This window comes from Lepidochelys olivacea (assembly GCF_965140295.1).
Source record: "Lepidochelys olivacea isolate rLepOli2 genome assembly, chromosome: 1".
NCBI lineage: Eukaryota > Metazoa > Chordata > Testudines > Cheloniidae > Lepidochelys > Lepidochelys olivacea.
In genome coordinates this window covers 11,061,110-11,077,972 of record NC_140411.1, presented here as the reverse complement: position 1 = coordinate 11,077,972, position 16,863 = coordinate 11,061,110, and the positions used below count along the sequence as shown (strand labels likewise).

General features: G+C 51.2%; 1 protein-coding gene across 3 annotated transcripts in view; it reads right to left on the bottom strand.

Moving 5' to 3' along the window:
• Nucleotides 1–16,863, bottom strand: part of ARRB1 (arrestin beta 1) — a 202,473-nt gene that overhangs the window by 144,505 nt on the left and 41,105 nt on the right. For 2 of the 3 annotated variants that reach the window (XM_084626225.1, XM_084626226.1), the window contains exon 2: nt 566–595. The exons of the other annotated variant lie outside the window; for it this stretch is intronic. In XM_084626225.1, the coding sequence (XP_084482351.1) occupies nt 566–595 (30 nt within the window). The remainder of the gene's footprint in view (nt 1–565; nt 596–16,863) is intronic. 3 annotated transcript variants of the gene reach the window in all.

Sequence of the window (16,863 nt, the reverse complement as noted above, 5' to 3'; positions counted from 1 at the left end):
AAATTCAGTTGGATGAGGTCCCTGCCGTAACAGCACTGGAGACGCGTGTCACCCTGCTATTCTGCTCCGGCGGTGGTAGCCCATTCCCTCCCTTTGCAGAAACACGAACCTTTCACCACGGCTTTGCCGGGCAGAAAGCACAAGGTGAGGCCTTTTGACAGATGGGCTTTTCCATCTGCACAGGCTGTTTGCAGCCTAAGCCCTTTTACAGACGGAAACCAATGAAGTGCACAGTGGGATCACGAAGGGGAGATCGAGCTCGAGAACTGTGTCGTGCTGGCAAAAAGGCTGCCCAGTGTCAGAACAAACCCCAGATGATTAGTCAAATATTTATAATGCAATCCAAAGCTTTGCCGCTGATTAGACCAGGCAGATGCGCCAGATGCACGAAATGCATGAAATGCCCTAAGCGGTGCTGGTGGAATACACCTGCAGAGGTGCTCAATAGACCAGGTATGCTCAGGTAGACCACACTAGCTGGGGGGGGGGGGGTTGCAGCACTGAATGGGGGGCGAAATGCAGCATTCCGTGAGGCATGCAGACACGCGGGTAGAAAAGCCGGTACCTGTACTTGTAGGCTGCCGTCTCGTTACCACTGAGAAGCAAGGCAGAAAACAGCATGGTCAAAACCTCTCCAAACAAGGATTAGCAAAAGGTCAGACAAGTCCCCATCAATCACTCCGCGGGACTCCGAATGCATCAGGAATCCAAGAGGCAATGTACATAGACACATAAAAGCAATCACAGGAGAATAAAAGGTTCTATCCATGCCCCCCCACATCCCCACATCTGAGCAACTGGGTTATGCTGGGTCTGCCCCTCAGGAGACAAGGAAGGACACCGGCCATGTTTACAAATGGGGAACTGAGGCACAGATTGATCACGGAACTGGCCTGAGGTACCCACAGAAAGTCTGAGGCACAGCTGGGAATTGAACCCTGCTTTCCATCCAGTGCCTGATCCACACGTCCCTTCTTCTTCCTTGGCACCCATTAATGGTTAGCCTGGAGCGTCCCAGGCCTCTGGGCAGTGCTTGTAACAGGCTGCCGAGCCTTCCCACTCTCGATTCCCAGCTCAGCTCCGGGAGCGGACACATGCCATTGCTCTAGGACAGGGCGGCTGTTCAGCGACTCGTACCAAACGAGCTGCACGGCCCCCGTTCCCAGTAGGAGGGGTGTAAAGATCCATGGATGAGAACCCCGATCTGTAGAGCCTGGGACAGCAGATGGCCCCAGGGTACCTCCGGGGGCAAGGCAGAGCCGCAGCCAGGGAGCCTTGAGGAGAGTGGGCGCTGCAGGAAGCCCCTCTCGAAGGACCCGTAATGACAGCACCCTGCAGCCCTCTGACTGCCCAACATACTAGTTAACCCCAGGAAGGCATCTGGGCAATCACACAGACTTCAGGCCTGCTCTGACTGCAGACTTCAGCTTGTCTCCTGATCACCAGTCTGACTGCAACCCCAGCCAGGGACTACCTCTGATCTCCCATCTCTGGCCCTGGCCCGACTCTGACCCTGGCTCTTGCTTACTGAACCCGGCCCTAGCGATTTCTCCGACCCCTGCTCACCGCCTACCCCAGCCCAGCTGTGACCGTTAGGCCAGACTGCCTTCACCCTGGTCCCGTACAAGAGGTCCCCATCGGAAAGGATCACAATTGCACATACCCTGGCACTCAGCAGAGATACCAGCGGCCATATAAGCCTGGGTAGCAAACCTCCCTGAATGAAGTTGGGAGCAGTTTACCACTGACTTCAATAGGACCAGGGACATCTCCCCACCACCACAGATATTCGTGGTGCTCATTATGCAGCCAGAGCTTCATTGACACAGCAAGGCAAAATGCAGACACTTCTGCTCAGGAGCAACTTGCTGTTCAAGAAGCTTCCTGACAACAGCATCTCGAATTAATGTGGTCACGTAGGAAGGAAAAGCACTGGAAAAAGGGAAGTCGAGAAAGAAAAGCCAGCAGAGGGATCTATGGAGCTATCGGCCACACAAATGCCAGGAGAGGGTGTTCTTGCACGAACCAGTGCTAGCGAGGACAAAGAGGAAATAATCACAGGAAGAAGACGACAGCCATTGAAATGCACCCTCTCCGCTCCTTTAGGACGTGGCAGCCAGCGGGAGAAAGGACGGGATGCGGCACAACGAGGTGGCGATCCGGGAGGCAGCACAGACTTTGGGCTGTGCAAACCGAGGCTGGGGATGCGTTCCGAGACCCGCGCCCGCCCGGACACACGCGCGGTGCGTTTCAAAAGAGCCTGGACGTTGTTCAGAAAACAACGGAATGACTTAATGATGGTTGGCGACCGAAGAGCAGGCATTGCACACTCCGAAATTAGAGGGCGTCCCAGTGCCACCCCCAGCCAGATACAATCTCCTGGGCTCTGGGGTTAGTCTGTTTACTTCAAATACACGATGGTGTTGAGGAGCTCAGGGGAATATTAACATGCAACAGCTGATGGGTCCAGAAACAGCTACCCAGCATTGTTCCCTTTAAGAGCCCAGAATGATTACCCACGGACGTCAATGAGCTTTGATCAGGCCCAGTATAAATTTCCGGCTGGAGAAAAGGTGCTGGGTCCACAGCCCTGGAGGCCTGAGCTTTCTGCCTTCCAGCTCCACCGTGCAGGCCCGGCGCAGGCTGCAACCCACACTTCCCCCGCATCGGCCCCTGCCAACAGGCTCAGTGCTGACCTGGTGGGACCCCTCGCTGGGTGCGGGGGGAGGTTGGTCTCCAGCCTCATTCAGATTGGAGCTGACAGGGTGAAAAATTACTCACGTTGTTTTTCCATCTTTACTCGCGTTTCTCGGCTGCTGGTGAACCGGAACAAATCCTGGCACTGAGCCTGCCGGGGCCGCCTGCTGCCGTGGGAACACCTGGCCTTCGGGAACCAGGCTGAGCTCAATGTCTTTCCCATGGGACACTGAAGAGCCATCCAATGGAAAGGCTCTATTGGGCCTGAAAGGAACTAAAGTGGTGGGTGGTCTTGCAGAGCAGTATGGTCCAGTGTGTAGGGCCCAGGGAGTCAGGAGACCTGGGTTTCATTCCTGCTACAGTCACTAACTTGCTGGGTGACCTTGGGCAAGTCACATCCCTTCTCTGTACCTCAGTTTCCCCCACACCCTTTGTCTTGTCTATTTAGACTGGAAGGTCCTCAGGGAAAGGTCTCTCTCCCTTGGAGTTTGCCAGCACTTAGTACAAATAACCCGCTACTGCAATACTCCCCAAGCCTCATAACCCACAGCCCACTTCATAGCTTGCCTCCACCCCTCCTTCCACATGCTGCCCTGTGCCTGTATCCCTCTGCTTGATAGAGACTCCCATTCTTCCTCCGGACGTCAACTCACTTTTCCCAGAATGCCCTGCTCCGCCTCACCACGTCTTCTGACTTGTCTGCACAGAGGCACCAGTGACAGCCAGGAGTTACCTGGCTCCTGGGAATGGCCGCCTCCTGCTAGCCCTTCACAAGCCCCAGAGACACTCTCCTCCAGCGGGGAAACTGGCCAGGATAAGACGCAGCCAGGTGAGGAGACAAGGGGAAGAGAGATGGATGAAGGGACCTTTGTCACGTGGAAGGCACATGGGAATCTGTTACAGATCAGGCTCTGATAAGATTTCCTCCCCCAAGCCAACACATGGAAGGCTGTTACAAGCCTGCTCTGTTTGGGTGCTGCATGCTGGGAGGTCTGTGAGATAAAGAGGAAAGGGTTAACTGAGGAGGGGAATGTGACTAGCTGGGCCGAGCACAGGTCTGGGAGCCAGGAGCCAGCCTCTGACAATGACTCATATCTCTGACCTGAGGCAGACACTGAACTGCTCTCCCTTGCTTTCCCACATCTGTCAAATGGGGATAATTTTATAGCCCCCCTCCCAACGGTGCCGTCATCACAGGGAGCATTATCTAGCTAATGTGGGGAAAGCCTTTGCTTGCATCAAGTGCTGAATGAATGGTGCAAAATGTGATTAAACACACATGGGACAAAATAGCAGAGAAGTCCTCCACGGAAGCCACAAGAAATCACCTGAGACAGGAGGGCTCACACTTTGTTGTCTCAGAAATTCCCTCCCAGGAAGCAGGCAATAAGACCAGGACTAAAAAAAACCCTTTTTCATATGAACTTCCTCTTCAACACACTGCTCCACCATGGACCCCCTGCAGCTGCCCCCATTGCTATGCTGTAGGATAGTTGGCCCAACCATTCCCTGAGTTAAAGCCGTGACAAGCGTGTATTGATTACCGTTGATCTATCCTGAGCAGCTCGCTGCGAGGGCCTATGTATTTTTTACTTTGAAGTGAACACGCACCTCACACCTGTCCAGTTTTCTTTTCTATTACAACAGTACTTAGGTCTCGTCTGGCGCAGCACAAAATCCCCCATGAACAGAATACAGGGGCTGTGGTGCGAGCAGTGTGAGGCTCGTGACATTTTGTGTCTGTGGATGGTTGGTGAAAAGTGCCCAGAGCAAGAGCCCTGCAGAGTGGAGAGATAATGTGTGGTGGGTAGCAGCAGGGCAAGCATCCCACAAGTTGCCCCAGCCAACGTGTCTCAGCTGTGAGCCCAGCCCCACCAACTGCTAACCTCTCCAGGGGAATCCCGAGCCTCCTTAACGCCCACTAATGGTGCACCTTGCCAGGCTAGGCCCTCGGACAGAATGTTACATCAGGATTTGAGCCCCTAGACTCCATTATTGCAGTAACCATGGGCTTGTCTACATGGGGAAGTTAGTGAGCAGTGAGCCAAGGTCTGCATTCAAAGCACACTAGCTACTCCTCCCTAACTTCCAATGTCCACACTCCTGCTGCACGGTGAGTGCCCTCGGGCGGTTTAGCTTAATACACTTCCAAAGTGCATTGAGCTAATGTGCACAAATGCACACTTAATGCACAGTAAGTGTGTCCGCATGGGGAGTGAGTGCAGAGGAGCTAGGGCACACCCTCAGGCTTTGATTTCACTGGGAAAAAGGGTGTGTTCTCAACTCAAGGTAAAAGTCTAGGGAAGACCAGACAGTTAGTGGTTGTCACACGAAGGCCATGTCTACACTACAAAACTACGGCGACCTAACGTACATCGGCACACAGCCACTGCAGTTATAAAATCGCTTGTGTGGGTGGACACTTGGCTCCTTGTGGCGGCGGTGAGCATCCCCACCCAGAACGCTTGTATCGGTTGTATTGTCAGCGTGGGGCACTGTGGGATGGCTCCTGAAAGCCAGGAACAGTCGACGTAAGCGACGCAGTGTTTACACGGACAGCACATCGACCCAATGACATCGGCCTGGACTCTACGCCGCTCAGAGAGGTGGCATTACTAAATTGGCGTAGGGAGGCCCTTACGTCAAAAATTGAAGTGAAGACACTTCCATAGTCGGTCAACGCAAGGCAGCTTATGTCGACCTAACTCTGTAGGATAGACCAGGCCTAATTAGCAGGTGAGTTAAAGCCTCAGTTTCCCCATAGGCTTGAATACAGGTGAAAACAACAAACTGCCTTGTGTTCACTAGGATGTGAATGCGAGCTCATAAAACCGCTGTTTCCCTCGGGAAGATGCAGCCGAAGAGAGCCGCTTGGGGTCTGATTTTCAGAATCTCGGCGCACGCACAAGTCCCATGGAAGTCAGTGGGAGCTGGGCCCACCCAGAAAGTCTGAAAAGCAGGTTGTCAGAAACTTGTGCTATACTCTTCTATGTGCAGACATGGAACTCAGTTCTCCTCTCTGGCAGGAAAGATGGCCCGGTGGTTATGGTGCTAAACTAGGACAGGGGAGCCCTGGGTTGGACATGTCTACACTCAATGTTGCAATGCCTAACTGATTTAGGAGCCTAAGGTCCATTGTCTTTCAGTAAGACTTAGGCTCCTAAGTCAGTTAGGCATTGCAACACTTAGCGACGTGACACCTAAATACCTTTAACGATCTGGATCTTAGTCTCACTGTGCCAGGGAACCCATCTGTACCACCTGAATAACTGCGCTGCCCTAGCTCACAGCGCGGGGGAGGATAAATACATTAAATATTGAGGAGTGCTCAGACACTACAGCCATGGAAACCATGGAAGTACCTCAAATAGATCGTTACACTGGTACAACTGCTCAGGGACTCTGACTCCAAACACAGAACACAAAGTTGGTCCCTGCCCCAGAGACATAACAGTCTAAGTCCTGTATCGACAATGGTATAACTGACCACAGAAATTGACCACTTCAAACTAGGGCTGAACTGTAAAACCGTCCACCAGGAATATTTTACAGGGATAGCTCCCAGCTGTGACCACGGAGACACATGCAAACACATCCACACCTCCCAAAAAAGGGAGACAGGAAAGCAGAAGATCTGAAAAGATCTTCATCTCCTTGTGCATCCTGATTTACAATGCTATTAACTTTCTCGCCTGGCATTAGGCCACAAATAATGATTTGTCCTTGGATAATCTGTGCTTACGTTTCAATTCTATTAATGCTATCTTGGAAGATTATCTCCTGCACTTCAGGCCTGGGAAACAATTAAAATAAAGCGCAGCAAGTTTGCTGGGCTCTTTCAAAACAACATTGTCATCCAGATGCTTGTGAAGGGGGGAAGCATGTGCAGTATCATTCCCACAGCAGCTCTGAACAGGGGTCATGGGAGGGTGCTTGTGAAAGGACAAAGCTGTGGTGTAGGAAACACACCCAAGTAAGCTCCTGTGACCCCAGTCTCAACGCAAACAACTCCTCTGTCCCATCACAGCTACAGCTTTTAACAGCTTGCAGATCTAAGAGACCAACCCTTCAAAGTCTTGCTGACCTCTTTCTGGGTTGGGTCTGTTTCTGCTCTCCTTTACACCAGCGTGAATCAGGAGTCACTCCTCTGAAGTTAATGGAGCGTCACCATTGTAAGTGAGAGGAACGGCAAGCCCATTGATTTCCATGGGACTGTTTGTGTGCATGAGGAGGACTATACAGGTGTCTAAGACTGCGTCTACACTTAGAACACTACAGGAGCACTGCTGTAGTGCTTCAGTGTAGACACTCACTACAGAGATGGGAGGGATTCTCCTGTCACTGTACATAATCCACCTCCCCGAGAGGTGGTAACTAGGTCGCTGGAAGAATTCTTATGATGACCTAGTGCTGTCTACACCTGGGGTTAGATTGGCATAGCTGCACGTATCCAGGATGTGGACTTTTCACACCCGAGAGATGTAAGTTTTCAGTGCAGACCAGCCCTTAGGGAATTCAGGGCTTGAAACAGTACTTCAAATAGGCCTCTGAGGGTGTCTCCACTGCAGCGTTTACCCAGCCCAGGGATCCAGTTTAGCCAATCCCACTGCCAATCCCAGCATCCACACAACAGAACCACACTCGACCCAAACCTTAGGCTGTGATTTCTGGGGGCGTGTATGGAACAGTGGCTTTGTTCCTGGAAACAGTTAATTCTGGATGTAATCAGGGTCTGAATGAATTCTCCCCTGACAACTAGTTCAGAGGGGGAAAGACTTCAGGAACAAACTGTATTTACATGAACACACCTACTCTGCATAGGTATCTAGCAGACCGGAGCTGTGTAGCTCCAAGTGGTCAGCTTTGGCTGGTGTTGGGTTACAAATCACATTAGTATGGAATGCAGGGGTAGTGAAATGTTGTTACCTTCATTGTAAGACCAAAGGGGAGCAGAACTGCTGACCTTGTCCTGATTGAGGGGTCACCCTCAGCTGAAAGGAACCCGCTAAGCCAGGGGCTTGAATGCCAGCCCTCTTTGACAGTAAAAGGGGTGGAGACAGGTGTCCCAGCCAGGAGGTGTGGACTCTCCCTAAGGGTCCCCAGTCTGATTTAATCTATTCCTCCCCACTGTTCAAAGATAGAGCTAAATGGGCTCCATTAGGAGCCTTTTGTTATGTTGAAGTGCTTGAAGGAGAGCTGAAATCACGGGTAGTGGGGTGGTGTTTCTGCCCAGCCTGCAAGGAGCCGACAATCACTATGAGAATGATATGTAGAGGTCACAGCAGAGAGGCAGGTGGCAGCAGAAGGTAACTGACAGTCGGCCGGCGAACGAGTGGCTGGTGAGGTGGTGAGCAGAACGAGTGGCTGGCAGGGTGCCCAGGTGGCGAGCAACAGCAGCTGGCGGGGTGGCCAGCAGAGAGGAACCGCAACTGGTGGGGTGCCCAGGTGGTGAGGAACAGCGGCTGGCAGTGTGACCGGCCATGCCAAGGGCTCAGATGGTGGAGCAAGCAAGGTACCTTCTTCCCCAGAGAAATATGTGATGGGCACACATGATAGGAATATCAGAATTGCCAGACAGGATCAGTCCTTCCAGGCCAGTGTCCTGCTAGGACAGCAGCCAGCAAGCCATGAGTCAGAGGAAGGCGGAAGGATCTGCAGCAGCGGCTGTGGAATAATCTGCCCCTCATGAACATCTCCTCCTGATCCCTAATCTTTAGACATTGGTTTAAGCCCTGAAACATGAGGTTTGATTTCCCTGCCAATATTCTTTTCTTAGCACTAATGGCTAGAATGCTGGATGTTCTCGTTATCCATATCACCATCAATCCCTCCTTGACTTCCTGCAAAATTCTTGGCTACAATTCACATCCTCTTGTGAGGACCAGTCACACTCCACGACTACTGGACAAGAAATTGTCACGGGCCTCAGAGAAGCAAACAGTTTGCAAATGACCCATAGGCTGAAAATGTGGTCACAAAAACTCTTTGGCAAATGCTTGTGAAGGTAAAGTGCATCCCTTGGCTTACCCAGTGCATTGGAGAAGTACCTGGAGGCTAGAGCCCCATTGTGCTGGGCACGGTTCATAGGAACTGGGATCTGTTTTTGAACAATTCACCATGAGAAGAAAAGGTGGAATTGATCGTTTCACAGATGTGCAAGGAATAAGCCCCCCAACTCTAGATCATTCACATTTTCTCCACGCTTTTATATGAAAGAACAAAACTACACACCACCTCAGGCCTTCGAAAGGGAATAAAAAAGTGAGATGGAAGGCCCCAAAGTGGAATGTCAACATTTTGCACTTTCACACAACTCTAGCATCAATTGCCATTGCCAGCAATGTTTATAGGGACATAGGAAGTGCCACACTGGATGAGAGCAGTCGTCCATCTAACCTGGTATCCTGTCTCTCAGATTTCAATGCTTCAAATAGAGGTGAAAGAAATCCTGAAACAGACAATTCTGCAATAACCTTCTCTTAGGAGAAGTTTCTTCCTGACCACCATCAGCTAGAGATTGGTGTATGTCCTGAAGCATGTGGATTTATGTTCCTTCCACCCATGTTTTTATCCAGTCAAATGTAACTGGAAACTTCTGATCCAGTTTTAACTCCTGCTTAGCACCCAGCCTCAATACCTTCTAGTGGCAGTGTGTTCCACAGGTTAATCATGCATTGTGTAGAAAAGTATTGCCTATGGATTGTAAGGGATAATGTGACATGCTGTAAAGTTTGCCCTGAAGCGAGTTCAAGATGACTGCGTTGCTCACTCCAAAGGCTTAGCCAAGCCATCTTCAGCCACCAATCGCTGAAGAGAGGTGCTTGTCAGCAAACAAATGGGGATCGTGCAGCACCTCCACACCTCTTACTGGAGCAGGCAAAACGAGAACAAATTCAGCTCAGCAACAAATTTTTACAAGCATCAAATGGCTCAGGCTATTGCTTTCATGTGTTATTAATTGTTAATACATTTCGCTGCATTCCCAGCCACAAGGCTCAGACTATTCCCCAAGGGCCGTTACAGCTGAAGTTTTTCATTATTTTCTATAGATGAAACACGATTCAGAGCGCAAGGCGGCCCCTTCTCTCATCCCTTTGCTGATTTATTTATTTCCTTTACGGGGAGAATTTCGTACGTTTTTAGCACTCATGAAATGAGGCCTAGTAGCACCTTAGGGCCAGGCAGCTGCTGGACAAACTTCCTGCACGAGTACATTCTGGGAGGAGAAACTGAGGAAGGACAGGCACACTGGGAGGACCTGCAGTTTCTTGAACAGCATAATATAAGTACAGAGATGTCCAGTGACCTGCAGTCCTGACTGGCTGCAGTTCTGGGCCCTCACCAGGCCTTATTCTCAGCCTGCTGCACCCCCACTGCAGGTCTGGGCCCTCCAAATTGTTCTGTCAGTGCCCTTCACTGCTGAACTAGCTCATGATGAGGGGCTCCTGGTAGATAGACAGGCCTGGATCCACACGCAGCTCCGTTGATGCTACGTCGGTCCCGGGCTCCCCACTTCAGTTCTGCCAATGCAACTCCGTCTCCACCTGCAGGCCTCAGCCCCCCACTCATGCACAGAGCCCTGCTGCTGATCCCCAGTCCAGACCTGCGATACCCTTTGCCTTTCCTGTTACCAGCTACTCAGGTCAGATGCTGCCAATTGTTCTGAATTATGGGATGAGTCTGTAATGCAAGCTAATGTCCTCCAGTTACTAGCATGGGGCCCCCAAACACACTTCTCCTAGGACTTAAACATAAGAATGGCCAGACTGGATCAGACCATAGGTCCATCTAGCCCAGTATCCTGTCTTCTGACAGTGGCCAATGCCAAGTGCTCCAGAGAGAATGAACAGAACAGGTAATCATCAAGTGATCCATCCCCTGTCACCCATTCCCAGCTTCTGGCAAACAGAGGCTTGGGACACCATCCCTGCCCATCCTGGCTGATAGCCATTGATGGACCTATCCTCCATGAACTTACCTAGTTCTTTTTTTAACCTTGTTAAAGTCTTGGCCTTCACAACATCCTCCAGCAAGGAGTTTCACAGGTTCACTGTGCGTTGTGTGAAAAAAATACTTCCTTTTGTTTGTTTTACACCTGCTGCCTATTAATATCATTTGGTGACTATGATGGGGTGCCTGCCCTACAGTGGGCTCTAGGGAGTTAATAGAGCCCTAGGGAGGCTGCGCAGGAGGCAGGCAATCAGAGAAGAGCTGAAGGGAGCAGCCAATCAGGGCCAAGCAGGCCTACATAAAAAGGGAGTTGTAGGGCAGAGGAAGGCAGTTATCCGCTGGGAGCCCAGGGAGGAAGGACTGTGTCTCTGGAGGGCTTAGAGAACTGCCAGCGGCCTGGACAGAGCAGAGCTGCTAGCAGGGACCGGGGAAGTGAGACACAGTAGCCACTAAGGGAAGTGACCGAACAATGGACTGCACGTCCCCCGGAAGGGGGGAGCACAGTGTGCGGCACAGCCGGAGGGCTGTGTCATTGAAGAGGACGCCGCGGTCCTTGGAGAGATGTGGGTCCTAGAGCAGGAATGACAGTGGCGAGACACCACCTGAAGAGGGCACAGAGCTAATTCCCAAGATAGCCAGCAGGGGACGCCACAGTGGTGAGTGAACCCCGTTACAGTGACCCCTAGTTCTTGTGTTGTGAGAAGGAGTAAATAACACTTCCTTATTTACTTTCTCCACACCAGTCATACTTTTATAGACCTCTATCATATCCCCCCTTAATTGTCTCTTTTCCAAGCTGAAAAGTCCCAGTCTTATTAATCTCTCCTCAAGCTGTTCCATACCCCTCATCATTTGTGTTGCCCTTTTCTGAACCTTTTCCAAGTCCAATATATCTTTTTTTGAGATGGGGTGACCACATCTGCACACAGTATTCAAGGTGTGGGTGTATCATGGATTTATCTAGAGGCAACATGATATTTTCTGTCTTATTATCGATCCCTTTCTTAATGATTCCCAACATTCTGTTCGCTTTTTTGGCTGCCGCTGCACATTGAGTGGATGTTTTCAGAGAACTCTCCACAATGACTCCAAGATATCTCTCTCGAGTGATAACAGCTAATTTGGATCCCATCATTTTATATGTATAGTTAGAATTATGTTTTCCAATGTGCATTAATTTGCATTTATCAACATTTAATTTTGTCTACCATTTTGTTGCCCAGTCACCCAGTTTTGAGAGATCCTTTTGTAAGCTCTTCGCAGTCTGCCTGGGACTTAGCTATCTTAAGTAGTTTTGTATCCTCTGCAATTTTTCCCACCTCACTGTTTACCCCTTTTTCCAGATCATTTATGAATATGTTGAATAGAACTGGTCCCAATACAGATCCCTGGGGGACTCCACTATTTAGCTCTCTCAGTTCTGAAAACTGACCATTTATTCCTACCCTTTGTTTCCTATCTTTTAACCAGTTACTAATCCATGAGAGGACCTTCCCTCTTATCCCATAACAGCTTACTTTGCTAAAGAGCCTTTGGTGAGGGACCTGGTCAAAGGCTTTCTGAACGTCTAGGTACACTATATTCACTGGATCCCCCTTGTCCACATGCTTGTTGACCCCCTCAAAGAATTCTAGTAGATTGGTGAGGCGTGATTTCCCTTTACAAAAACCATGTTGACTCTTCCCCGACAAATTATGTTCATCTCTGTGTCTGACACTCAGTCCAGTCACACAGAACTAATGAAACCCAGTCCAGCTGTACAGAACTAATGCCACACTAGTTCACCCCCTGTCCCGTCAGCCCCTGGTGTCGCAAAGGAGGACAATGAATCACACGTCACATTAGGGTTGCCAACTTGGTAATAGTTAAAACCTGGACACTCCAGCAGGAGTCCCGGAACCTCCCTGAGGCCCCGCCCCTGCCCGTTCCCCCGAGGCCCCACGCCTGTCCCGCCTGTTCCCCCCCCAAAGCCCTGCCCCTGCCCTACCTCTTCCCTCAAGCCACTGCCCCTTCCCTGCCTCTTCCCCTGAGGCCCCACCCCATCCACTCCTTTTCCTGCCTCCCCCGCCCCGTCGCTCGCTGCTTTTCCCCTCCCGCCCCCCCCCAGGTCAGGACTGCAGAGCCGGGGCTGGAAGCTGCAGCCGACTGATGAAGGTAGGAGTAGGCCCCAGCTGAGTAGGGACTGGAGCAGGTGATGACCTGGCACCTTCCTGCCTCCCCCACTTGCAGTAACTGGACACTGGGTGTGTGGTCAGTAGATCCGACTGGAGAATGTCAGCAACTGGACTTTCCGGTCAAAAACCTGGCACTTGACCACCCTACGTCACATGGGGTGGAAACTAGATTGTTAAGAGTTAAGTTTGAGCTGCAAAGATCCGAGCCAGATCCAAGTTCAAAGGGGATGGATCAGAGGTACCAGATCTAACTGTGCCTAGTTAAAACTTTTAAATAAAAATCCCAGTGCGGCTATAATGGTCTAAGTATGGTATCGCAGTGCCTCGTGGCTTCATACAGACATGGCAGTCACCATCAGCCAGGATCAAAGCCCACCATGCAAGCTGAAGAACTGCAGGCGTTGTAGTCTCTGGGCGTGGTGCCGAGGGTAGCGTGCTTCCTCTCTCTCTCCCACGCACACCGTGTATTACACTCTGCTGCGGTTTTATTATAAGCCATCCCAGGTACTTAGCGTTTGGCCACAAAACTTGGCCCTCATGGTGGTAAGCCCAGCAGAGGGGCCAAGGATCAACGGAGCCATGGAGAACCGACCTCCTCTTCTCCCCTTGGGTGTATTGGGGCGGGGTGAGGCACATGGGCTGGGCCAGCGATTGCAGCGATTCAACAGATCCCCCAGCGGCAGGTGCTGCGGAAGTCGCTGGCCGCGCTTCACCAGCAGCGGCACCCAGGCTGCAGCCGCGGCTTCTCCAGCTGCGAGCCTGTGAATTTCCCCAGGCGAGGCATGGCCGGGAGGGGGGTGGGCAGCTGTTGCAGAACAGCCCCCCCACACACACACACACTCCGCAGCTGGCTGCAACCATGACGTTTTTGCTCTTGGAGAGAAACCCAGGCCACTGACATCAATGGGCATTCAATCAGGCCCACGTGTATGAGGGTACGTCTGCAAGGCAATTAGATACCCACAGGTGGTCCATGCCAGCTGACTTGGGCTAAGGGGCTGTTTAATTGCAGTACAGACATTTGGGCTCAGGCTGGATCCAGACCAAGCTATGGGACCCTCACCCCTGGCAGGGTCCTAGACCCCTGGTGCCAGCCTGAGCCGGAGCATCTACACTGCAATTAAACAGCCCCTTGGCCCAAGCACTTTAGCCTGAATCAGCTGGCACAGGCCAGCTGTGGGTGTCTAACTGCGACATCAGATGTAGCCTAAGAGACAAGGGACCATGCCCTTTTTTGGAAGGCCGTGCCCAAGTTCGCCCCAAAGCAAACAAGCCCTGTGCACCCCATTCTTAGCCCCTTCCCCCACGGATCATTTTGTCCCCCTGGGATATTTGTTTTGGTGTAACTGACACTCCTTGAGATGAGCCCAGTGTCCATGGGGACCAGGAGGGGCTCAGCCTGGGAAATGAGCCCGAAGAGAAGATGAGTTTAAAGAGAAAGCAGGGTGGAGGAGATCGTGTTGAGTAGTGTCCTTTGCCATCAATACCAAAGGAATTAACATTTATATTCTGGAGCCCCACCCCCCAAGAAAAGAGATCAGCCCCCCATTGTGCCAGGTGCTTCACACACCCTGCCCCAGAGCACTCAGCTGACAGTAGTGCCAACCCCCCCACATTCAAAATGCTTGAGATTGGCTTAAAATAACCAGTTTGGGGAGGGGTTGTTGCTTTCTGGTTTTTGATCATTGGGGGGCACTCATGTCCCCTTTCCCGTCTTTCTTACACAGCCAGGGAGGCTAGCAATGGCCTTTACTATTTTTAAGAAATGAAAGTTGCGATCTGTACATAATTCCATGACTCCAGGAGCTGGGGATTGAAGGGAAACCATCAGATATCACAGCGCTCAGGGCGAAATTGGGAGAGTTGGCAACACTCAATCTGAACAGACAAAGGGAATGAGACAGGAAGGATTGTCATCCCCGTTTCATGCAGGGGAAACCGAGGCACGGAACGATTGCAACCAACTTCCATAAAAGTGCTCAGTGACTTGGGTGCCCAACAACTGAGGCATCCAAAATTGTCAGTCACGTTTGATAAATGGCCTATGGGATTCACTCAAGATCCCACAGGGAATTGGCAGCAGAGCCAAGCTCTTCTAAGCCCTAGGCCAGGGCCGGTGATTTGCTGTCAACACTGCGCTTCTCGCTTTCTCCCTCTTCCCCCTTCCGTCAGCTCCTCTTCTTCCTTTTTGGCTCACATTCCTGGTTGCCATCAGATGCACTATGAATTGCTCTCTGGGGCTGGAGGAGAGATCTCTTTGCTAGCACCCTCCCCTTCTGTATGTTCAGCACAGGCCTTCTAATGCTGGCGGTTCCTTTCCCCCCCGTCAATACTCCCTTTAAGAAATAAAAGTTCCGGTAACTCTATAATTTATAAGCTCGATGGACTTCCAAAAACGCTGATGAATTAAAACTACCCCACCCCCTTCTATAACCGCAGGTTATTGGCAGGGCGATCTCCATGCGAGAAGCAATCAAAGACCAGACGGAAATCTGGAGATCGTTGGATTGACCATAAAGTTAGGTGTGGCAAAGGCAATGCAGATAGCGGATGAATGGCTCTGGGTACTGCCAAAGGCCAGTCACTTTTAGTGCTTTGGTTCAAATCCAGCCTCCTGCACACGCAGGCGAGAGTTCCACCTTAGGGGCGGCTGAGCATTTGCCTGTGAAATGTTTTTTTCCATCAGAAAATGCCCGTTTGTCAAAGGGGAAATTGCTCAGGGGTGTCCCAGCGCAGAGAAACCACGTTGTCAAAGACTTGTTGCACCAACAGCACCTGTGACAAACCATCTGCCAGGCAGCCTGCGGGTGCAGCTCTCAAACCCAGATTTCCTCCACTAAAGCATGCGAAGTGGGGTCTGCACATGCCCCTCCCACTTGCCCCGTAAGACCCAGACTTAGTGATTGCAATCACGGCTCCCTGTAACTGCAGGCGGCTGTTTTCTATGAGTGAAAGATGCTCTCAGACGGGAGAACTCGGTGGGTTTAGGGCTGGCGGGCCGAGGTGCGGACCCCATCTCTATATCTGCAAGCAGCCCCAGCTCCTCACACACACATTGGGAGCTAAGCATACACCAGCTTCACCAGGTCAAATCTGCGCTGTCGAAAATCTAGCTCCTGCTGAGGTCGGTTGGAATTAACATCCCTGTTTTACAGAGAGAGAAACTGAGGCACAGCCAGGTGAGCAAGCCTGGCTCAGGGTCACCCAGCAAATCAGTGGCAGAGCTGGGGCAAGAACCCAGAGCATTTGCTGAACCCTGCTGGCCCTTCATGCAGGTTTGGATTGAGTCTGGGAAGGGCTGACTGTCCTGGCACCAGGGTCACCCCTCCCTAGGGCAGACAGACATGGCCGAGGGCACTAATTGGTTGAACTGTGATGGGCATCTCAGATCTGACAGCCTCTTCCTCTTACCTGCTGGGCCACAGTATGAAGAGACAATGGCTTTACAGGCCTGGTCTATTACCAGACAGACTCAGCCTTGCAAGCTCAGTTAGTTCAGGAGCCCCTTAATTCTGGATAGCACGAAGACGTGAGAGCAATACCTCTGAAAAATCAAGCTGTAAGTCCCACCCATCTACTAACCAGCATTTCTAAAGTGCCCATCACCCTAGCATCTAGGCATGGGACATCGATTAAGAATAGAAGTGAGATCTGTTCAGATGGGACAGCCATTGCTTTACCCTTCTGGGTGCAGCAGTCGCCTGCTGACACAAGGGTCTGCATTATATTGTGCCCAAGACAGGACAGGTACGTTTGGGTTACATTGTTTCCATGAGAAAATAATTGGGGAAGACAACCTTTGCTTTCAGAGTTATGGACGTCAGAGACTGAAAAGACCCATTGGGCCAGTTCGCCTTCCCCCAGTCTGGTGGTGCAGCGCTGTTCCCTGCAAATGTATTCCCCAGGGCAGGGCTTTGTGCCGGGACGCATTAAATGTGGAGCCCTGGCATTTGCTTTCTGTGACGTTATAGGATTATTTTATACTAGCAATGCAAGATTTGTGCTTGGGACAAGGGCATTAGGATTTCTTACTGCTGGAGGC